This window comes from Mytilus galloprovincialis, chromosome 7 (assembly GCF_965363235.1).
Source record: "Mytilus galloprovincialis chromosome 7, xbMytGall1.hap1.1, whole genome shotgun sequence".
NCBI classification, from domain to species: domain Eukaryota; kingdom Metazoa; phylum Mollusca; class Bivalvia; order Mytilida; family Mytilidae; genus Mytilus; species Mytilus galloprovincialis.
In genome coordinates this window covers 2,121,004-2,145,456 of record NC_134844.1, presented here as the reverse complement: position 1 = coordinate 2,145,456, position 24,453 = coordinate 2,121,004, and the positions used below count along the sequence as shown (strand labels likewise).

Below are 24,453 nucleotides of genomic sequence, written 5' to 3'. Positions count from 1 at the left end.
CGGGAAGGATTGTGCCTTATGTTCATATGATGAAATCATAATCTTTCAGTCAGTTTAATTGAAGTCTGGTGCTGGCATGTCAGTTAACTGCTAGTAGTCTGTTGTTATTTATGTATTATTGTCATTTTGTTTATTTTCTTTGGTTACATCTTCTGACATCAGACTCGGACTTCTCTTGGACTGAATTTTAATGTGCGTATTGTTATGCGTTTACTTTTCTACATTGGCTAGAGGCATAGGGGGAGGGTTGAGATCTCACAAACATGTTTAACCCCGCCGCATTTTTTGCGCCTATCTCAAGTCAGAAGCCTCTGGCCTTTGTTAATCTTGTACCATTTTAATTTTAGTTTCTTGTGTACAATTTGGAAATTAGTATGGCGTTCATTATCACTGAACTAGTATATATTTGTTTAGGGGCCAGCTGAAAGACGCCTCCGGGTGCGGGAATTTCTCGCTACATTGAAGACCTGTTGGTGACCTTCTGCTGTTGTTTTTTTCAATGGTCGGGTTGTTGTCTCTTTGGCACATTCCCCATTTCCATTCTCAATTTTATCTCCTTTAACAACCTAAATTTTGATAAGTGTAGATGTGTCTCCTTTACCTACATATGATGTGTGTAGATGTTTTAACTGTGAATATTTAAGGGCATACGATACAGTTTTGATCCTGTATTTACAGTTCGATGGAAATTTCCATATAGGCTAATTTTTGCATGATTAAATCAAATATGTAATAAAAAATATACATTCATGTGGTACTTTTTGAGTTAAATAAGGTCGAAATTTTGTATATTTGCTCAAAATTCGGATTTGTGGCAGTATTTTTCCTTTCAAAAGAACGACATAACTTTTTTGTTTTAAAAGATAAACACAAATTGTTTTTGTTAAATAATTTGTAATTTCTGTTTTTTATAAGTATTCTAAAAATTAATGCATTTTTTATTCAGAAATAACTCATATTTGTCAAATGGTCAGGATATGAGAAAAAAAATCGTCATTTTTTGCTGTATATTTATCAAAATTAAAAAAATTGCACTTTTTACAGTTTTATAAAATTTGGTCCACATTATCTCCCTGCAAAATGACACAAAATGTGGTTTTAAAAAATAGGGATCCATGCACTTGTTTTCAAATTAAATCAGTTTGAATGATAAAAATCTGTCGAAAAATGCATCTTTTCCTGATATGTCACAGTTTGACGTCGCGAAAAGAACATTTTACGTTAGCAACGTCATTACCACCCCTGTAACTGTATCGTATGCCCTTCAGGAGGAAAAATACCATATCTCCTTATTTTTATGCCCCACCTACGATAGTAGAGGGGCATTATGTTTTCTGGTCTGTGCCTTCGTTCGTCCGTCCGTCCGTCTGTGCCTCCGTTCGTCTGTCCGCTTCAGGTTAAAGTTTTTGGTCAAGGTAGATTTTGAAGAAGTTGAAGTCCAATCAACTTGAAACTTAGTACATTTGTTCCCCATGATATGATCTTTCTAATTTTAATGCCAAATTATAGTTTTGACCCCAATTTCATGGTCCACTGAACATAGAAAATGATAGTGCGAAGTTCAGGTTAAAGTTTTTGGTCAAGGTAGTTTTTGATGAAATTTAAGTTACATCAACTTGAAACTTAGTACACATGTTCCCTATGATATGATCTTTCTAATTTTATTTCCAAATTAAAGTTTTGATCCCAATTTCACGGTCCACTGAACATAGAAAATGATAGTGCTAGTGGGGCATTCGTGTACTATGGACACATTCTTGTTTACAGTTAAATCATCAATATATTTTCACCACGATGGGTCTCAAGATCCATGAAAGTGCTGTGCTCACAGTAAAGGGAGGTACAAAAATAAAACTGATCCTTTAAAAATTTCCAATTCATAATTATATCACTTTTTGTAGCATAACCCTGTCTCCAGTTATTTATTCATTTTTCCAGTATGTAAGTTATGGTGGGTTTTTTTTGTCTCTTCAGAGATGTGTTTATAATACATTTACTCAAATTTATCTTTGTCAGTCTTCTAAAGGAATCTAATTTTAGATTTTTATTACCATTAGATCTGTTAATGCTTTCATTATTTTAAGAACTGTCATTTTTTTTATGTAAACTGTTTTTTTTTTTATTCCAGAAACCAAGTAGAAAAAACAAACAAGACAAAGATAAAGACAATTTATATGTTGTTTTATATCATTTTAAAGGGAAAGAGAAAGACGACATGGATCTCAGGTTAGTATTATTAAACACCTTATCGCTATTAGCCTTATCGGCCCGCGGACCTGGCCACTTAAACTTTTGACACGTACAACAATCACTTTTCCATTGTGGCGTCAGATATTTTGTTTTATGACGTCAAAATTTTACGGGAACCTGTGTGATATCCAGTAATGGCGGACAAATAGGGATAAGGTGTATTGTTAGTCCACATGATATAATAGTTGTTTTTATATACTCTAAAATTATGTTAGTCTTGTTTATGTAATAGCAAAAGGTAAATTCAGAAAAAAAACTAAACTCTGAGGAAAATTCAAAATGGAAATACCCTAATCAAATGGCAAAATCAAAAGCTCAAACAAATCAAATGAATTGATGACAAACAGTCATAGCAAATTAACAGTTCTAATAAATAAAAGGAAATGTGGGATATACATCAATGACAGAACTACCTTATGCCATAGATAACCAAAGGACATAAAAAGGGGGATTCAATAACAAGGGGTTCATAAAAAAACGGACAAAACTATATATAGACGTTAATTTAGAATTTGTTGAAAAATAGAATAAATTTGTGACCTCTTGTCACAGTTCATCTACCAGCAATAAAATTAAATTTGTTTAAATTTCAAAAATTGTTTACTTGAGAACAGTTTTCTCACTATCTTGTTTAAATCCCATTTAAATCCTTTGAAAAGCCAGTTTTGTACAGCATATCAGTAATAAAATCCAAGGTCATATGTGCTATGTCTAGGTAAGGTGTGTTTTAAGACCTGCATGTTAATGGGGAAAAACTATTATATTTTATTTATTGTAATATAAGCTTGTGGGGTTCAAAAAGGGCCTATTCAACACTGAGTCTATACTGTAGAAATATAAGCTTGTGGGGTTCAAAGAAGGGCTTATTTAAGACTGTATCTACTATTGTAATAGATATTTGAAGTGTTTATATAAGTTGCTTTAACCTTTGTAAGAAATAGCCTTTCTTAACAAACATACTTACTTAAAGATACTTAAAGATGTTTTCCGGTACAGGATCCTCACGGCTCCTCTTCACCAGACTCATATATTAGGTCGTAATTATTACTGTTACTGCTGCTTCCGGTTATAACTGCGCGGTAATCAGAATAATATAATTCCTCGTTTTTCCAGTGATTGTCAAGTCTGTTTTTAAAGGCATTAACAGACGGTGCCTTAACCACTTTTTCTGGTAGTTTGTTCCAGGTTTTTGATATTCTCACCGTAAAACTATTTTTCCTAAGATTAGTATTAAACCTTTGATGAACGATTTTACTGCTATTAGTTCTAGTACTGTGCCTATTCTCTGTGCTCGACATCAGTTTTAGGAAAGTACTAGTTTCCGGGTCATATTTATTGTGTATGATCTTATAGGTTTCAATCATGTCCCCTCTTATTCTTCTGTACGCTAGTGTTGGTAATTTTAATTTCTTTAGCCTTTCTTCGTAGCTTAGGTTTTTAAGTCCCGGTATTTGTTTTGTAGCTCTCTTTTGTACACTTTCAATTTTATCGATATATTTTTTCTTAAAAGGTGCCCATACTGAACTAGCATAATCTAGATGTGTTCTTACAAGTGTTTTATATAATGGAATAAAGATTTCTGCATTTAGATTTTTGAATGATCTTCTTAATGCCACAAAAATTGAATTTGCTTTATTTACTTTCTCACATATATGCTTTTCAAAGGATAATTCTTCATCAATGACTACCCCTATATCCTTCTCTTCTTTGCATCTGCTTATTTCTTTTCCTAGTAGATTATATTTTTCAATATCTTGCTTTGATTTCTTGCTAATGTTTATATGTTTACATTTTTCTGGATGAAACTTGAGTAACCATGTATCACTCCATTTTTCTAGTTTGTCTAAATCCTTTTGTAATGTTTCATGGTCTCCGTCTTCCTTTATTATTTTAAAGATTTTTGTATCATCAGCAAATAAGTAAGCATCTGAGTTAACTCCTTCCGGTAAGTCATTGATGTAGAGTACAAATAAGAGTGGTCCTAGTACCGAGCCTTGCGGTATTCCTGAGGTAACATCCTTCCATTCTGATGCTTCACCATTTATTGAGACTCTTTGTTGTCTATTTGATAGAAAATCTTGTATCCAATCTAGTATAGGGTTTTTTATTCCATAATTTTCAATTTTCTTTAGTAGCCTTTTGTGTGGTACTGTATCAAATGCTTTCATAAAGTCTGTATATACACAATCTACCTCATATCCATCGTCTATCGCCTCTGTCCATTTGTCAATTACCTCTAGTAATTGCAATGATGTTGATCTCCCCGAGATAAAACCGTACTGCTTATTTGAGAATAACCTGTTTAGCTTCATATGCTTTATTATGTGTTCTCTTATGATTTTCTCCAATATCTTACAAACAACTGATGTTAGACTAACTGGGCGGTAATTTTTTGCTTGCGATTTGTTTCCTTTTTTAAATATAGCGCTAACAAGTGCATTCTTCCATTCTTTTGGTATTGTCTTTTCATTCAATGATTGGTTAAAGATCAAGCTCAAGGGTTCAGCTATACTTTCCATTGTTTCCCGAAGCAGTCTGGGGTGTAATTTATCAGGACCTGGTGATTTATCAATCTTTAGCTTTTTTAAGTGTTTCATTATCATATCTTTGTTGATTTTTAATTCAGTTAATTCATTTGCAATATTTATTGAATTTGGTACAGGGATTTCGCCATCTGGTTCTTGTGTAAATACACTTGCAAAGTATTCTGATAATATTTCCGCTTTTTCTTTATCGTCATCTGTTTTTGGAGATTTAGTATCGTCGGGATCAGTGTGTAAATCACCAATACCTTCCCTTGTCTTGGACTTTGATTTTACATAACTCCATATAGCTTTTGGGTTTGCTTTTGCATTTTCTGATAATCCCTTCTCAAATTTCTTCTTAAGTTTATTAACTGATGATTTTGTTTTATTCCTTACTCTGTTATACTCAGCTCTAATTTCCGGGTCTTGGTTGGTTACAATTTTCTTTGACAGTATATTTTTCCTCTTAATTAATTCTCTGGTTTTTTTGTCTACTGGGAAAGCGTTTTTCTTCTTTCCAATTTGTGTCATTTTTTTTGTTGGTACGAATCTTTGTTCTAATTCATTTATAGTGGTTAAAAAGTATTTCCAGTTTGTGTCGACAGAAAAGTCATCTTTAATTTCTTCCTGCCAATTTATCTTATCCAATTCTAGTTTAAAATCATGGTAGTTCCCATGGTCATACAGCTTAGCTATTCTTGGTTTATTCTTAATGTTTATATAACAGTTGTAGTCAAAGGACAATACACAGTGGTCACTTTTCCCTAGAGGGCTCATGTATTCTAGATTACTAATCATTTCTTCTTCGTTCGTCAATATCAAATCTAAGGTATGCGGAGTATCTGTACCTCTCCATCTTGTTGGTTTGATTGTATGTTGGAATAGGAAATTTTCTTGTATCGAATCTAAAAATCTGTTTTCGATGCTATTTTCATTTTCTCCTTTTGTGTTCCATATCTCCCAATCTATTGCTGGGTAATTAAAGTCTCCCATAATAAGTATATGCGAAAATCCTTTCTGAGTTGCTTCCGATATTAATTCCGTTAGTTTATCATTATATTCCTTTGTGTTGTTAGATGGTGATCTGTATATTAGGCCTATCAATAATTTGTCATTCTGGTTAAGTTTGATCTTAATAAATATGTTTTCTTGGAATTGGGCTTCCATATTTACTTCTGTCGATTCAAGATTTGAGTCTATATATAATAGTAGACCTCTTCCTTCATCCGTTTCTAGATTTTTCTCATACATTTTATAGTTTCCCACCTCTGGTAATGAGTATTCTGCCTTGGATGGTTTGTACCTATTAACCTTTGGTTTAACTTCTGTTATTCCAATTATATTTGGTTTATTATCCCTTGCTCTTACTATTAATTCGGATAATTTGTTGAATAGCTGGTCTGCATTTGTATAAAAACAGTTCAATTTGGGTAGAACTGCAAAACTATTTACATTTTCGCCGTTAAAAACCTTTTCCCTATTTTTTACAGTTTTATTTACATCCTTTGAACTTTTTTTCACTACTTCTTTATTCTTATCACTTTTCTGGCCCAGGGTGGTCCTCTTACTTTGTATTGGTATTCCCCCGATATGCATTGTTCTTGTAGCTTTTTTGCCTCTGCCCATAGTACTTTCTCCTGTTCTCTTTCACTTTGTGTCAGATCATTACTAACGTTGACTTTCTCATATTTTGGCATACCTCTGATATAATGCATATTTTTGAATAGAGTGAGTTTCGAGTCTATGCTTTTAAGATTAACCAATAAGGGTCTACTATCTTTCTTACTATCGTACCTTTTGGTTTTCATTATATTTCCTTCCTCCAGGTGTATTTTTGCATCATAAAAAAGTTCATTTATTTTCTCTGTATCATGGTCTATTCTTTCTTGTTTAACCTCGGATTGATTTTCTGTAATGCCAAATATAATCAGGTTTTTCTCTCTTGCTTTTCTTTCATTCATCTCTTCTATCACTGTTGTAACTGTTGCTTTCTTTTGCGGCCCTGTTCCCTTATTTTCAGCTTCCTCCATTTTTTTATGTACAGCGTCCCCTGTTTTAGTAGCTTCATCTTTAGCTATTTCTCTGATCATTTCTTTATCACAGCTATTTTTAATTATTGATTCTTCTACTATTTCCCTAACTCTTGTCTCGTCACATTTAGTGTCAACAGATAATTCTAAAAATTGTATTCTCTGCTCATAATTTGCCATTATCTCCTTACATCTCGCCTCTATCTTTAGATCAGTAACTATGTGTTCTTCTACTGTTTTCCTACATGGGACGCAGAACCACATTGAGTCTGTTTTGCTTAGAAGGTCATATTCTGGTTTTGATTTGTTAAGGCACTTGATACAAAAGTGATCCTTGCATCTCTGGCATTCTAGAAGTTTAGCATTTGGGTCTTTATATATTGTTGAGCAGATTTTACATTCCCATGGTTCTTCGTTCATTACATCTACTGATGTACCTCTGTTACGTCTCGTCATTACGCCTTCTCTTGATAGTTGATAGAGCTTCTCTATCTATTATCTAGTTGAGACAGTGATAATGTGATTCTAGGGCTTCCCTAAAAATCTAATTATACACCTATTTGCTTTCGTTGTATGATAGAGCTTCTCTATCTTACTCTTAAGATTAAAATAACTGTCCTTGTATGTGTAGTAGGGCTTCCCTAACTATTACTGTTATCTTATGTTATCCTTTATTGATTTACCCTTGAGCTTGTAGTATAGGGCTTCCCTATCCTAAATTAAATATTTTCAACTCTTACTTGTACTTTTTCCAGACTGGGACACCTTTATTTATAGTATAGGGCTTCCCTATCCTAAATAAAAAATATTTTCCACTCTCATTTGTACTCTTTCCAGTATGGGTCACCTTTGTTTATTTTATAGGGCTTCCCTATAATTTATTTCCTTGAATTCTAAATATAGACAAACAGGGCTTCCCTATTTATTCTAAATTGTTACATTTGCTATATATATCTAACTCATTTAGGGCTTCCCTATAAGAGTCATTCAGCTTATAATAAGGCTTCCTTATAATAAGTTTGTCTAACACCTATCTTCTGATAGTTCTAGCGCTAGATCAATGAGTTTATAAATCCATAGCTTTGCTATAGTTCGTGTTGGATGTACACCGTCTTGTAGCAGATTATAGTTTTTCCTATATCTTACCCTTCTGTCCTTTTTTGATTTATTTGATATTATTAAATCTTGTGATAGCCTAGGAGTTGCTGTATTTCTGTTGATTAGTTTTATCTGACGATTGTAGTAATCAACTTGATTGCATACTTGATTGTCAATTTCTGTTGATAACTGTACTAATCTGTTCTTTTTAAATTTATTTATCACTAGAGATGGTTTTTTATTTGGTTTAGGTCTTTCATTGCCTTCTTTTCTAATTGCATATTTATTGTTTGCTCTAGTTATAGAATAATATGGACAGTCTATAAACAATACTGTGCTGCCTGGTTTTAAATCTTGAATTTGTTTTTTTACTTCTCTGTATTTGGTCAGAAAGAATTCTATGCTTTGGTATGGGTATTTTCTTGTTTCTATTATTCTATTTACTTTCCTTGTAATTTCACAAGTGCCTAACCATATGTAAACTATTGGGTTATCTGATGATGACGATTTTAGTTTTTGAAGTAGGTCTCCAATATGATGTTTATTTTCTATGGTTGCCCCTCTTTTGTATATTACTTTGAAATTTCCTTTAACGGAATTTGGTGTGAATTCTTGTAATCCAACTCCTTTACTATCAGTAAAAAGGTATGTTTCTCGGTCTAGCGCCGTACCTCTAATTTTTGAGTAAAACTTCTTCCTTTCTTTCAATACTTTTGTCACCGACATATATGTTTTATATAAACTGTATTAAGTCAATTTGTTGCAATATGGAAAAGTTTAAACAGTAATTGTTTTATTTTCACAGTAGATTTGTTCCGTATAGGGCTTCCCTATGTCGGACAAGGAGAAAAAAACGTGGTGGATGACTTTTGTTTTTCGCTACATATTTCTGATGTTGTACGTTCAAAGGTTTAAATAATGTGGTATATATGGATAATATGATGGAATGATGTAATTTGATGTATAAATTGGCTTGGATGGACACAAATTTGAATGATTGACACAGATTTACCAAAAATTTTTTCACTAGAAAAAAATTTCAACTTGCTGTAGACCGGAACCGGAAACATATCTGTTTTTCGTTCATATTTTGTACATAAATTAGGCTGTTAGTTTTTTCATTTGAGTTGTTTAACATTTGCCATTTTGGGGGCTTTTATAGCTGACTATGCCGTATGGGCTTCGCTCAATGTTGAAGGCCGTACGGTGACCTATAGGTGTTAATTTCTGTGTCATTTTGGTCTCTTGTGGACAGTTGTGGACATTGGCAATCATACCACATCTTCTTTTTTATATTTATACTCGTGGTATTTTTTCAGTTTATAGCCAAAACTAGGTGATTAATTATAGTAAAATTATAATTTCTTTGTTATTTTTTCAAAGGGCTGGATCAAAAGTACGTGTAACTGACAGTTCAGATCCTGATTGGTGGAAGGTAAGTTATAAGGGAAGTAACTCATAGATATAGGAAGATGTGGTATGAGTGCCAATGAGACAACTCTCCATCCAAATAACAATTTATAAAAAGTAAACATTATAGATCAGTGTATGGCCTTGGCTCCGTGTTGAACAACAAGCTATAAAGGGCCCTAAAATTACTAGTGTAAAACCATTCAAACAGGAAAACAAACGGTCTAATCTATATAAAATTAAAAAATGAGAAACGAGAAACACGTATAAATTACATAAACAAACGACAACTACTGTACATCAGATTCCTGACTTAGTACAGGTGCAAACATTTGCAGCGGGATTAAACGTTTTAATGGATCCAAACCTTCTTCTTTTTTCTGAAACAATAGCATAACATCACAACATAGAAAAACACACGATAAAATATCAATTGACAGGCCTAACTCAATCAAAAAACGTACATTAATACACTATAAACGAATAAATGCATCTTTTAGAACAAAAATCCCAGATTGACCTTTAGTGGCAGACAATTCAAAAGGAATTATCAAAGTTTTTAACAAAATGAACACTTTCTAAACCTGCTTCTGTATGCTAATTCCGTACAAAACATATAGCAGTTGTGCAATAGATCATGTTGCTTATTGTGTTGTTTCAAACATATTTTTACACACAAAAAAAGACACCATAGAATTTCAAATACAAATACATGATGTACTTTTAAACAATAAAAGATGATATTTGTTTTATGCAGGGTATGTATACATTTCACAAACATGGACTTCAAAGAATAGAAACTATTGAAAAAAACAAGAAAAATAAAACCTCTTATGTAAATTCTCATATTACTATTTTGTTTAAGCATAGGCTCGGTCAAACCAAAGACTTTATAAACTAGTTTCACTAAACGCATGTCATACCATTAGTCACTAAACACATGTCATACCATTAGTCACTAAACACATGTCATACCATTAGTCACTAAACACATGTCATACCATTAGTCAGAATAATGTGTCTAAGTAAGGTGTCTTCCTCCAGCTCAGCTTCAATGTCGGTCTAAACACATGTCATACCATTAGTCAGAATAATGTGTCTAAGTAAGGTGTCTTCCTCCAGCTCAGCTTCAATGTCGGTCTAAACACATGTCATACCATTAGTCAGAATAATGTGTCTAAGTAAGGTGTCTTCCTCCAGCTCAGCTTCAATGTCGGTCTAAACACATGTCATACCATTAGTCAGAATAATGTGTCTAAGTAAGGTGTCTTCCTCCAGCTTCAATGTCAATCTTGTACAAAGCAGCATTAGTTTTAATTTTACATTAATATTTCTAGTCCCAAAAACGCTAAAATTGTATTGACCACTGGAAATTTAGCAGCCATCCATCATTGTCATCATGTGTCTATTTTTGAAGCCTGTATGTTGACTTCCTGATGTTTTTTGAGTTATTGGGTTGCTGTCTCATTCATCCCTTGCCTATATATCTTTTCCTATTGTAATTTATTTCCAGGGTAAATGTAATGGAAGGTCTGGTTATTTCCCAGCAAAGTATGTGATCACTATACAGAAAAATCAAAAGGTGTACCAAGTAAACCATCCTATGCATCTAACTGATGGAGATGTCGACATGAAACTTCACAAAGATCAGGTTAGTTTTAATTAAGGGGAGGTAATAAATACTGTCATTTTACTGATGGAGATGTTGACATGAAACTTCACAAAGATCAGGTATATTATTGATTAAGGGGAGGTAATAAATACTTTGTCATCTAACTGATGGAGATGTCGACATGAAACTTCACAAAGACCAGGTATATTATTGATTAAAGGGAGGTAATAAATACTTTGTCATCTAACTGATGGAGATGTCAACATGAAACTTCACAAAGAACAGGTTAGTCTTGATTAAGGGGAGGTAATAAGCACTATGTCATCTAACTGATGGAGATGTTGACATGAAACTTCACAAAGATCAGGTAAAGTCTTAATTAAGGGGAGGTAATAAGTACTATGTCATCTAACTGATGGAGATGTTGACATGAAACTTCACAAAGATCAGGTAAAGTCTTAATTAAGGGGAGGTAATAAGTACTATGTCATCTAACTGATGGAGATGTTGACATGAAACTTCACAAAGATCAGGTAAAGTCTTAATTAAGGGAGGTAATAAGTACTATGTCATCTAACTGATGGAGATGTCGACATGGAACTTCACAAAGATCAGGTAAAGTCTTAATTAAAGGGAGGTAATAAGCACTATGTCATCTAACTGATGGAGATGTTGACACGAAACTTCACAAAGATCAGGTATAGTCTTAATTAAGGGAGGTAATAAGTACTATGTCATCTAACTGATGGAGATGGCGACATGAAACTTCACAAAGATCAGGTAAAGTCTTAATTAAGGGGAGGTAATAAGTACTATGTCATCTAACTGATGGAGATGGCGACATGAAACTTCACAAAGATCAGGTAAAGTCTTAATTAAGGGGAGGTAATAAGTACTATGTCATCTAACTGATGGAGATGGCGACATGAAACTTCACAAAGATCAGGTAAAGTCTTAATTAAGGGGAGGTAATAAGTACTATGTCATCTAACTGATGGAGATGGCGACATGAAACTTCACAAAGATCAGGTATAGTCTTAATTAAAGGGAGGTAATAAGTACTATGTCATCTAACTGATAGAGATGTTGACATGAAACTTCACAAAGATCAGGTATAGTCTTAATTAAGGGGAGGTAATAAGTACTATGTCATCTAACTGATGGAGATGGCGACATGAAACTTCACAAAGATCAGGTATAGTCTTAATTAAGGGGAGGTAATAAGTACTATGTCATCTAACTGATGGAGATGGCGACATGAAACTTCACAAAGATCAGGTAAAGTCTTAATTAAAGGGAGGTAATAAGCACTATGTCATCTAACTGATGGAGATGGCGACATGAAACTTCACAAAGATCAGGTAAAGTCTTAATTAAGGGGAGGTAATAAGTACTATGTCATCTAACTGATGGAGATGTTGACATGAAACTTCACAAAGATCAGGTAAAGTCTTAATTAAGGGGAGGTAATAAGTACTATGTCATCTAACTGATGGAGATGTCGACATGGAACTTCACAAAGATCAGGTAAAGTCTTAATTAAGGGAGGTAATAAGTACTATGTCATCTAACTGATGGAGATGTCGACATGGAACTTCACAAAGATCAGGTAAAGTCTTAATTAAAGGGAGGTAATAAGCACTATGTCATCTAACTGATGGAGATGTTGACACGAAACTTCACAAAGATCAGGTATAGTCTTAATTAAGGGGAGGTAATAAGTACTATGTCATCTAACTGATGGAGATGTTGACATGGAACTTCACAAAGATCAGGTAAAGTCTTAATTAAGGGAGGTAATAAGTACTATGTCATCTAACTGATGGAGATGGCGACATGGAACTTCACAAAGATCAGGTAAAGTCTTAATTAAGGGGAGGTAATAAGTACTATGTCATCTAACTGATGGAGATGGCGACATGGAACTTCACAAAGATCAGGTAAAGTCTTAATTAAGGGGAGGTAATAAGTACTATGTCATCTAACTGATGGAGATGGCGACATGAAACTTCACAAAGATCAGGTAAAGTCTTAATTAAGGGGAGGTAATAAGTACTATGTCATCTAACTGATGGAGATGGCGACATGAAACTTCACAAAGATCAGGTATAGTCTTAATTAAAGGGAGGTAATAAGTACTATGTCATCTAACTGATAGAGATGTTGACATGAAACTTCACAAAGATCAGGTAAAGTCTTAATTAAGGGAGGTAATAAGCACTATGTCATCTAACTGATGGAGATGTTGACATGAAACTTCACAAAGATCAGGTATAGTCTTAATTAAGGGAGGTAATAAGTACTATGTCATCTAACTGATGGAGATGGCGACATGAAACTTCACAAAGATCAGGTATAGTCTTAATTAAGGGAGGTAATAAGTACTATGTCATCTAACTGATGGAGATGGCGACATGAAACTTCACAAAGATCAGGTAAAGTCTTAATTAAGGGGAGGTAATAAGTACTATGTCATCTAACTGATGGAGATGTCGACATGGAACTTCACAAAGATCAGGTAAAGTCTTAATTAAAGGGAGGTAATAAGCACTATGTCATCTAACTGATGGAGATGTTGACACGAAACTTCACAAAGATCAGGTATAGTCTTAATTAAGGGGAGGTAATAAGTACTATGTCATCTAACTGATGGAGATGGCGACATGAAACTTCACAAAGATCAGGTAAAGTCTTAATTAAGGGGAGGTAATAAGTACTATGTCATCTAACTGATGGAGATGGCGACATGAAACTTCACAAAGATCAGGTATAGTCTTAATTAAAGGGAGGTAATAAGTACTATGTCATCTAACTGATGGAGATGTTGACATGAAACTTCAGAAAGATCAGGTATAGTCTTAATTAAGGGGAGGTAATAAGTACTATGTCATCTAACTGATGGAGATGGCGACATGAAACTTCACAAAGATCAGGTATAGTCTTAATTAAGGGGAGGTAATAAGTACTATGTCATCTAACTGATGGAGATGGCGACATGAAACTTCACAAAGATCAGGTAAAGTCTTAATTAAAGGGAGGTAATAAGCACTATGTCATCTAACTGATGGAGATGGCGACATGAAACTTCACAAAGATCAGGTAAAGTCTTAATTAAGGGAGGTAATAAGTACTATGTCATCTAACTGATGGAAATGTCGACATGGAACTTCACAAAGATCAGGTAAAGTCTTAATTAAGGGAGGTAATAAGTACTATGTCATCTAACTGATGGAGATGGCGACATGAAACTTCACAAAGATCAGGTAAAGTCTTAATTAAGGGAGGTAATAAGTACTATGTCATCTAACTGATGGAGATGGCGACATGAAACTTTACAAAGATCAGGTAAAGTCTTAATTAAGGGAGGTAATAAGTACTATGTCATCTAACTGATGGAGATGTCGACATGGAACTTCACAAAGATCAGGTATAGTCTTAATTAAGGGGATGTAATAAGTACTATGTCATCTAACTGATGGAGATGGCGACATGAAACTTCACAAAGATCAGGTAAAGTCTTAATTAAGGGAGGTAATAAGTACTATGTCATCTAACTGATGGAGATGTTGACATGAAACTTCACAAAGATCAGGTAAAGTCTTAATTAAGGGGAGGTAATAAGTACTATGTCATCTAACTGATGGAGATGGCGACATGAAACTTCACAAAGATCAGGTAAAGTCTTAATTAAGGGAGGTAATAAGTACTATGTCATCTAACTGATGGAGATGGCGACATGAAACTTCACAAAGATCAGGTAAAGTCTTAATTAAGGGAGGTAATAAGTACTATGTCATCTAACTGATGGAGATGTTGACATGGAACTTCACAAAGATCAGGTATAGTCTTAATTAAGGGGAGGTAATAAGTACTATGTCATCTAACTGATGGAGATGTCGACATGAAACTTCACAAAGATCAGGTAAAGTCTTCATTGAGTGTAAAAAAACAAACAATATAGGAACATTATGTCTAAGCACATTTCTGAAATAGTTTAAGTTGGTTCCGTAAAAAGAGGCAGAAGATATCAAAGGGACATTTAAAAACGAAAATGACAAAGATCACAAGTTCACAAAACACTGCAAGAAATTTTAAGATTATGCAACACGAAACCCCACCATAATTTTAATTATATCAAATTTTGAAGAAGAAAAATATATTAATTTATTTTACCATATTATTATTCTATGTATATTGATTTTTTTTCAGATTGTATTACAGATTGGTGAAGAAGACCATGGCATGATATTTGTCAAAGCTGCAAATAAAAAACAAGCAATGTGTCCACTCAAATATCTCAACGAAGTTTGACCACAGCATTTAAACACTTAATATACAACCACCGCAATATATGTGTTCCTTTATCATATCTCACACCAGTTTATAGGTCATTCAGTATTGAAGTTATATATCTAATGGGATGCTAGAACGTATATTTTATGGTTTATTACGAAAAGCTATGCTTTGATAACTCTGTAAAAACACATATATGTTTAGAAGCTTATAAAATATAGGAATACAGTGCAGACGCCCAACCTCCGTGTGTGGGGTTGCAGAATTTCCCTCCTATGTTGACGACCCATTGGTGGGGCTGTTTTCTGCTCTTTAGTAGGATTGTTGTCTCTTTGACACATTCCTACTTACATTCTCAATTTAACTGGTATATGTATTTGGAAAATTACTATCAGATTATTAGTTACACAGCATTCTATGATTTTTAACAAGGTGGGGTTGGAGGGACCTAGAAACTTTTGAAATACTGATTTTAGGGAGGGCATTGATTCTGGTCTATTGTAGAATTAAAGACAAAAAACATCTGAAGTAAAGATAATGGTAAAGTCTGTGATGGATCTCTTTCTGCAGTATTATTACTTTTTTACAAAATCTTAGAAATTAGAAATTAATGGAATCAAATATTATAGAATTAAAAATCAAATTAACCAACAATTCTTTGCTAATTTAACTGACATGACACCAGTCTTATGTTTCCATAGTTACTATTCCCTGTTCTCTTGTTATCACTGCTTCTGCTAAAGGAATCTGATTTTTCACAGGAAGCTTCATTTGTATATACTCTTTCAAATCATTTTTACTACCTTTTTAGCACATTTAATCTGAAAAATTTGATTTTTACATCATTATTTTGAAAACTGAGTATTTCTACTCTTGTACTATATACCTATATAGCATTGTCTTATATTATTCTACCTCACTGAATTTGTTACACTTTTTATTATTTTTCTGAAAGCTCATTTCATTGTCAACCACAATATGTGATCAACTTTTAACCTATGGCCCAATTATCATAAAGAAAGTGAAACATCAGCATTAAAAATTTCAGATTTTCATAAGAATGTTAAGAAGACTATGAAAGTTAACTGAGGCTGTTGAAATGTTTTCTAGGTGGTCATTTTGCTGAAGTATTTTTCAAAACCTATCTGTAAATCTTAATCAAAGTGAAACACTGTTTCTGCAAAAGAATATAACTCGTGACATGTTTGGAGGTAAATTTCTCACTTTAATCTAAAACTCTCCTATACAGAAACATTTACAAAATGTGTCGGTTTTAGGACTTGTTTGAAGATCAGATGTATAGTGTAAGATCGAATTGTAACCATAGAATATGATGTTATTTTCACAATATATATTACTAAATTTTTAATGTCTAGGTCGGACTTAATGGCCACAGTATCCATTTAAAAAATTAGCTACAAAAAAAATTTAATGGAGTTATCTCTCTTTGAATCTTTTTTTGTATTTTGATTATACAGATTTTTTTTATTGGTATTTTGCCATTGGAAAGATACTTAAGTAGAATCGGTAAATATACAATTGACTTTCATGTTTTATTACAATGTAATTACATTCTTAAACGTATTGAACCCTGCTCATACGACTGCACTTGACTCCAATCTTAATTGACTAGGATTGTCAGTTTTCCTATCCAAGGTCAGTGGTTTTCTCCAGGTACTCCGGCTTCCTCCACCAATAAAAACTGGCTGCCACAAAATAGCCTAAATGCAGTGCTTAAAAGTGGCATCAAAAATCAAATCAATCTTAAAAAGGGATCATTTTCATTGATAAGGACATTAACCATGAAGATGTGGTCACCTCAATTTGACACTTGTTTCACATTTTAATTATAATGTGTACTTAATAAATATATGCCAAATAAGGGTTTAACCCAGATTTTGCAGTTCACCAAACATGGAAATGTGATAGTATGAGTCGGTCATGTTGTCCTATGGACACATATTCATGTTTCACATATTCATGTTTCACATATTCATGTTTCACATATTCATGTTTCACATATTCATGTTTCACATTTTATTCATAATCATTATTGTATACAATTGTTTGCACACATGTGTTTAACATGAAAGTATGATCAAATGTTTTTCATAATACCCTAATTGAGCTTTTATAAAATGTTATGGTTGTATTGAACAGTTATCCACTGTTTTGGATAACAATCTAGCACTATGTTAAGTTGTGATTAATTCTACATGCAGTATGAATTCTCATGCAAAAGTACCATTAGTTTAAACATATTTTTTGTTCAAGACAAAATAGTATTATTCAAAAGCTTTTTTAAAGCATACAACTTAAGGCAAAGGGAAATCACCCCAATTTACTTCAGTAGTGTAAACAAAAACAATTGATTAACTTTTTGTTAAATGTTTTTGTATTTACTTAGGAGATGTTTGAAAATCTTAACATTTAGTATGAAGGAATAAGGTAAAAATACTAATTGGAACTGAATTCATAAACGATGGGGGAAATATTAAAATATGCAGTTAAAAATTGAGTTATTCCCCTTTACATGGATAAAGTTAATTATTGGAATTCTCAAAACATCCTAAAAATTTTATTTGTCCATGTATTTTATTTGATCTGTTAGAAATTGATGACAAGTAATAATTTGCCTTTAAAGAATTTGAGTTAATATGTTTAATTTTCTAAGCTATCTTTTAATTTTTATATTTGTTAATTAAAAGTACTTTCCATATATACATATATTAAAGCAGTTATCTGAATCAACAAAAACAATTTTGGGGGTACATCTCAACATATTCTGAATGCTGTACTACATAAACTCATGATCTGTTTTTTGGTTTTGATTGTTTGGGGGAATGTCAATTCACTTTTTTGGTTTCGATTTTTTGGGGGGATGTTAATATTTCACTTTTTTTGTTTTAAGACATTTTTGTCGAATTTCTTAGGTAAACTTTTATTTATCAAAAGATTGTTATCAGCCAATGTGATAAAACTTGATTTTTTTCTCGCATGTTTTTACATTGTAATTGTTGTTATTGTTGCCCCTGACAACTTTTTTAAATTTGTTTGTTAACCCTAACGTGCCAATAATAAACATGGAATTAACATCTTTATCTGTTTGTGTTTTCCATATATATAACGGAGATGTAGTTATAAAAAAGAAGATGTGGTATGATTGCCAATGAGACAACTCTACACAAGATACCACAAGAGTGCACACGCTGAAATGTCTCGCCTTCTTTACTAATCATTGATATTATGTTGATAGTCCTAAATATAAAGCTTTATTACAACTGTCACATAAATTAAACATTAACCAAGAAAACTAAACATTGACCAATGAACCATGAAAATGAGGTCAAGGTCAGATGAACCATGCCAGGCAGACATGTACAGCTAACAATTTTTCCATACAACAAATTTAGTTGACCTACCAGTTGAACATGTACACCTTACAGTCCATCCATACACCGAATATATACTAGACCTATTGCTTATAGTATCTGAGATATGGACTTGACCACCAAAACTTAATCTTGTTCACTGATCCATGAAATGAGGTTGAGGTCAAGTGAAAACTGTCTGACAGGCATGAGGACCTTGCAAGGTATGCACATACCAAATATAGTTATCCTATTACTTATAATAAGAAGGAATTTAACATTACAAAAAACCTTAACTTTTTTTCAAGTAATCAATGAACCATGAAAATGAGGTCAAGGACATTGGACATGTGACTGACAGAAACTACGTAACATGAGGCATCTATATACAAAGTTTGAAGCATCCAAGTCTTCCAACTTCTAAAATATAAAGCTTTTAAGAAGTTAGCTAACGCTGCTGCCGCCAGATCACAAACCCTATGTCGAACTTTCTGCGACAAAAGTCGCAGGCTCGACAAAAATGACACAGAAATTAACAACTATAGGTCACTGTATGGCCTTCAACAATGAGCATAGCCCATACCACATATTTAGCTATAAAAGGACCCGAAATGACAATGTAAAACAATTCAAACTTTGATTGCCAATGAGACTATTAATCACCAGAGTTCAAATGACGCAATAATGGGGGAGTGAGGAGACAGACTGACATTAAGAACAAGAGTGCACATGCTGAAAGGTCTTGCCTGCTTTTTTTGTCATGGATGTATTTATACTAGAATTTTCAAACAAAACTATTTATGATTTATTAAAATGAGTTCAAGGTCAGATCAACCCTGCCAGACAGACATGTGCACCTTCCAATCATAGCATACACGAATATAGGTAAACTATTGCTAATGGTATCAGAAAAACAGAACTTTAAAAATATGTCCGGTGACTGAGGCCAACCAACCAAGATCGTCGCCATTGCTAAAAATAAAACATAGGGGTAAAATGTAGATTTTGGCTCATATCTCTTTAGAGCAAATCTGACATTGGAGTTAAATTGTTTATCAGGTGAAGATCTATCTGCTCTGAAATTTTCAAATGAATCGGAGAACCTGTTGTTGGGTTGCTGCCCCTTAGTTGGTAATTTAAAGGAAATTTTGCTGTTTTTGGTTATTATCTTGAATATTATTATAGATAGAGATAAACTGTAAACAGCAATAATGTTCAGCAAAGTAAGATCTACAAATAAGTCAACATGACCAAAATTGCCCTTTATAGTCAATTTCTAATAAATTTTTGTTATCTTTTTCAAAAATCTTCTCCTCTGAAACAACTAAGACAAATTTAACCAAACTTGTCCACAATGATCATTAGGGTATCTAGTTTAAAAAATGTTTCCGATGACCACGCTTGCGAACCAAGATGGGCGACATGACTAAAAATAGTATATAGGGTAAATGCAGTTTTTGGCTCATATCTCTGAAACCAAAGCATTTAGGGCAAATCTGCTGTGGATACAATTGTTCATTAGGTCAAGATCTGTCTGCCCAGTAATTTTCAGACTAATTGGGCAACTTGTTGTTGGGTTACTCCCCCGGAATTGGTAATTTTAAGAAAATTTTGCTGTTTTTGGTTATTATCTTGAATATTATTATAGATAGAGATGAACTGTCAACAGCAATAATGTTCAGCAAAGTAAGATCTACAAATAAGTCAACATGACCAAAATGGTCAATTGACTCCTTCAGGAGTAATTGACCTTTATAGTCAATTTTTTACAAATTTTTGTAATCTTTTACAAAAATCTTCTCCTCTGAAACAACTAGATTTAACCAAATTTGTCCACAATGATCATACGGGTATCTAGTTTAAAAAATGTGTCTGATGACCACGCTCGCGAACTAAGATGGGTTCTATCTCCCCTGTAATTTTCAGACTAATCGGGCAATTTGTTGTTGGGTTGCTGCCCCGGAATTGGTAATTTTAAGAAAATTTTGCAGCTTTTGGTTATTATCTTGAATATTATTATAGATAGAGATAAACTATAAGCAGCAATAATGTACATCAAAGTAAGAGCTACAAATAAGTCAACATGATCAAAGTGGTCAATTGAACACTTGAGGAGTTATATAGTCAATTTTTAACAATTTTCAAAAATTTTGTAGATTTTTGTTAGTTTTTACAAAATATTTTCCACTGTCACTTTTGGGCCAAGTTCATTATTGATAGATATAATTGTAAGCAGCAAGATTGTTCAGTAAAGTAAGATCTACAAACATATCACCAACACCAAAACACAATTTGTCATGAATCCATCTGTGTCCTTTGTTTAAGGGCATACGATACAGTTATAGGAGAGATAATGACGTTGCCTAACGTAAAATTTTATTTTCACGACGTCAAACTGTGACATATCGGGAAAAGATGCATTTTTCAACTGATTTTTATCATTCAAACTGATTTAATTTGAAAACGAGTGCATGGACCCCCATTTCCAAATTTTATAAAACTGTAAATAGTGCAATTTTTTTTAATTTTGATAAATATACAGCAAACAATTACGTTTTTTTCTCAATTCATGACCATTTGATAAATATGAGTTATTTCTGAACAAAAAGGCATAAATTTTTAGAATACTTATAAAACACAGAAATTACAAATTATTTAATAAAAAACAATTTGTGTTTATCTTTTAAAACAAAAAAGTTACGGCTTTCTTTCGAAAAGGAAAACAAATCCTAATTTTGAGCAAATACACAAAATTTTGCCCTCATTTAACTCAAAAAGTAGCACATGAAGGTATATTTTTGGTTACGTATTTGATTTAATCAGGTAAAAAATAGCCTATATAACTGTATTGTATGCCTTTAATATGCACATAGACCAAGGTGAGCGACACAGGCTCTCTAGAGCCTCTAGTTTTTTCAAGCTCTTGCTGAACCTTGAAAATTAAATCAAGGACAATGGACATACAGTGGATTAATAATTATTCGTAGGATACCAATTTTTGCAGACTTTATTGTTAGAGGTGAACCACGAAATTAAATTTTCAGTATGTAAAGAGGCAAAACTCTAGAATGACATTAAAAATTGATCGGATGTTTAGTAGTTTTTGTTTGTTGATGTGGTTCATAAGTACTTCTTGTTTCTCATTTTTATATAGATTAGATTTTTCCCTTTTTATGGTTTTACACTAGTCCTTTAATGGCCCGTTTATAACTTGCTGTTCAGCGTGAGCCAAGGCTCCATGTTGAAGACCGTACTTTGACCAATTATGGAATACTTTTACAAATTGTGACTTGGATTGAAAGTTATCTCATACCACATCTTTTTATATCTATATATCATAACTGATTTATTGAATAAAGTGGATTGGTAATGACCACATAGAAATGGTCTAATAAAAACAAAACATTAATGTAGTCCAAACATTTTTAATAAGTTCACACACATTTTCTAACAATCTTCAGTAAAAAGTCATTTATACTGAACACATAAATTCAATGGCAAATAATCAGCTGCATTGTGAAAAATCACCTCCAAACATTACTTAGAAAAGTCGGAAAAAATCATCTCCAAACATTACTTAGAAAAGTCAGAAAAAATCATCTCCAAACATTACTTAGAAAAGTCAGAAAAAATCATCTCCAAACATTACTTAGAAAAGTCAGAAAAAAATCATCTCCAAACATTACTTAGAAAAGTCAGAACAGCAAATTGCACTGAAAGTAAATCAATCATTACTTAACAAATAATTCAATACTATCTATGCAAAATATCAAATATTTCTTACTTTTAGAAAATTATTTATCATGTAATTCAGTTTTAGAAACTGTACACCAAATGAAGCTGATGGAATTTTAAATTTCAACAGGTCGGTTAAATATTTTGAATATAAGTTTATACCAGGTGGATGTAGTTTCAACAGAAATGTTTGGACAAGATGTATATATATAAGTTTATACCAGGTGGATGTAGTTTCAACAGAAATGTTTGGACAAGATGTATATATATAAGTTTATACCAGGTGGATGTAGTTTCAACAGAAATGTTTGGACAAGATGTATATATATAAGTTTATACCAGGTGGATGTAGTTTCAACAGAAATGTTTGGACAAGATGTATATATGTAAGTTTATACCAGGTGGCTGTAGTTTCAACAGAAATGTTTGGACAAGATGTATATATATAAGTTTATACCACGTGGCTGTAGTTTCAACAGAAATGTTTGGACAAGATGTATATATATAAGTTTATACCACGTGGCTGTAGTTTCAACAGAAATGTTTGGACAAGATGTATATATATAAGTTTATACCAGGTGGCTGTAGTTTCAACAGAAATGTTTGGACAAGATGTATATATATAAGTTTATACCACGTGGCTGTAGTTTCAACAGAAATGTTTGGACAAGATGTATATATATAAGTTTATACCAGGTGGATGTAGTTTCAACAGAAATGTTTGGACAAGATGTATATATATAAGTTTATACCACGTGGCTGTAGTTTCAACAGAAATGTTTGGACAAGATGTATATATATAAGTTTATACCACGTGGCTGTAGTTTCAACAGAAATGTTTGGACAAGATGTATATATATAAGTTTATACCAGGTGGATGTAGTTTCAACAGAAATGTTTGGACAAGATGTATATATATAAGTTTATACCAGGTGGCTGTAGTTTCAACAGAAATGTTTGGACAAGATGTATATATATAAGTTTATACCAGGTGGCTGTAGTTTCAACAGAAATGTTTGGACAAGATGTATATATATAAGTTTATACCACGTGGCTGTAGTTTCAAGAGAAATATTTGGACAAGATGTATATATATAAGTTTATACCAGGTGGCTGTAGTTTCAACAGAAATGTTTGGACAAGATGTATATATATAAGTTTATACCAGGTGGCTGTAGTTTCAACAGAAATGTTTGGACAAGATGTATATATATAAGTTTATACCAGGTGGCTGTAGTTTCAACAGAAATGTTTGGACAAGATGTATATATATAAGTTTATACCAGGTGGATGTAGTTTCAACAGAAATGTTTGGACAAGATGTATATATATAAGTTTATACCAGGTGGCTGTAGTTTCAACAGAAATGTTTGGACAAGATGTATATATATAAGTTTATACCACGTGGCTGTAGTTTCAAGAGAAATATTTGGACAAGATGTATATATATAAGTTTATACCAGGTGGCTGTAGTTTCAACAGAAATGTTTGGACAAGATGTATATATATAAGTTTATACCAGGTGGCTGTAGTTTCAACAGAAATGTTTGGACAAGATGTATATATATAAGTTTATACCACGTGGCTGTAGTTTCAACAGAAATGTTTGGACAAGATGTATATATATAAGTTTATACCAGGTGGATGTAGTTTCAAGAGAAATGTTTGGACAAGATGTATATATATAAGTTTATACCAGGTGGCTGTAGTTTCAACAGAAATGTTTGGACAAGATGTATATATATAAGAACAAGCACTATTAGTTGTTTTGTTCATCGTAAATATTTACAAAATTAAAAACGCTATAAATTCTGTACCAGTTATACATCTTAAAAAACTCTGTAGCAGATACACACATCATACAACTAATATCTAAAAATAGATCACACTGCACATGTTTTAGTCCGCCTATCTCCCGTCCACATCAAGCTTGCAAAATTGACAGAAATATTGTGAAGAAAATTAACAAAAGTCATCTTACATCTTGGTTTTAACACAAAAATCTACTTTTATCAAGATAAGTTATTTAATGACTATTTTCATGTTATTTACAACTTTTGCTTAATAATAACAAATTTTACAACAGTTATAATAGTTAATGCCTAAAAGGCCAATATGCTAAATACTCT

The 24,453-nt window shown here is 32.7% G+C and overlaps 1 protein-coding gene and 1 long non-coding RNA gene across 2 annotated transcripts in view; both read left to right on the top strand.

The window, feature by feature from the left end:
- The window catches only part of LOC143082118 (uncharacterized), a 153,321-nt gene extending 136,529 nt beyond the window's left edge, over window positions 1-16,792 (top strand). The window contains exons 15-18 of the mRNA XM_076257675.1: window positions 2,129-2,226; window positions 9,287-9,338; window positions 10,827-10,964; window positions 15,135-16,792. Coding sequence (XP_076113790.1) covers window positions 2,129-2,226; window positions 9,287-9,338; window positions 10,827-10,964; window positions 15,135-15,236 — 390 coding nt within the window. The 3' untranslated portion in view covers window positions 15,237-16,792. The remainder of the gene's footprint in view (window positions 1-2,128; window positions 2,227-9,286; window positions 9,339-10,826; window positions 10,965-15,134) is intronic.
- Window positions 16,793-22,003: 5,211 nt separating this feature from the next.
- Window positions 22,004-24,272, top strand: LOC143082116 (uncharacterized). Its single transcript, XR_012980279.1, has 2 exons — window positions 22,004-22,489; window positions 24,024-24,272. It is a non-coding gene; the product is annotated as an uncharacterized LOC143082116 (long non-coding RNA).
- The last annotated feature ends 181 nt before the right edge of the window (window positions 24,273-24,453 follow it).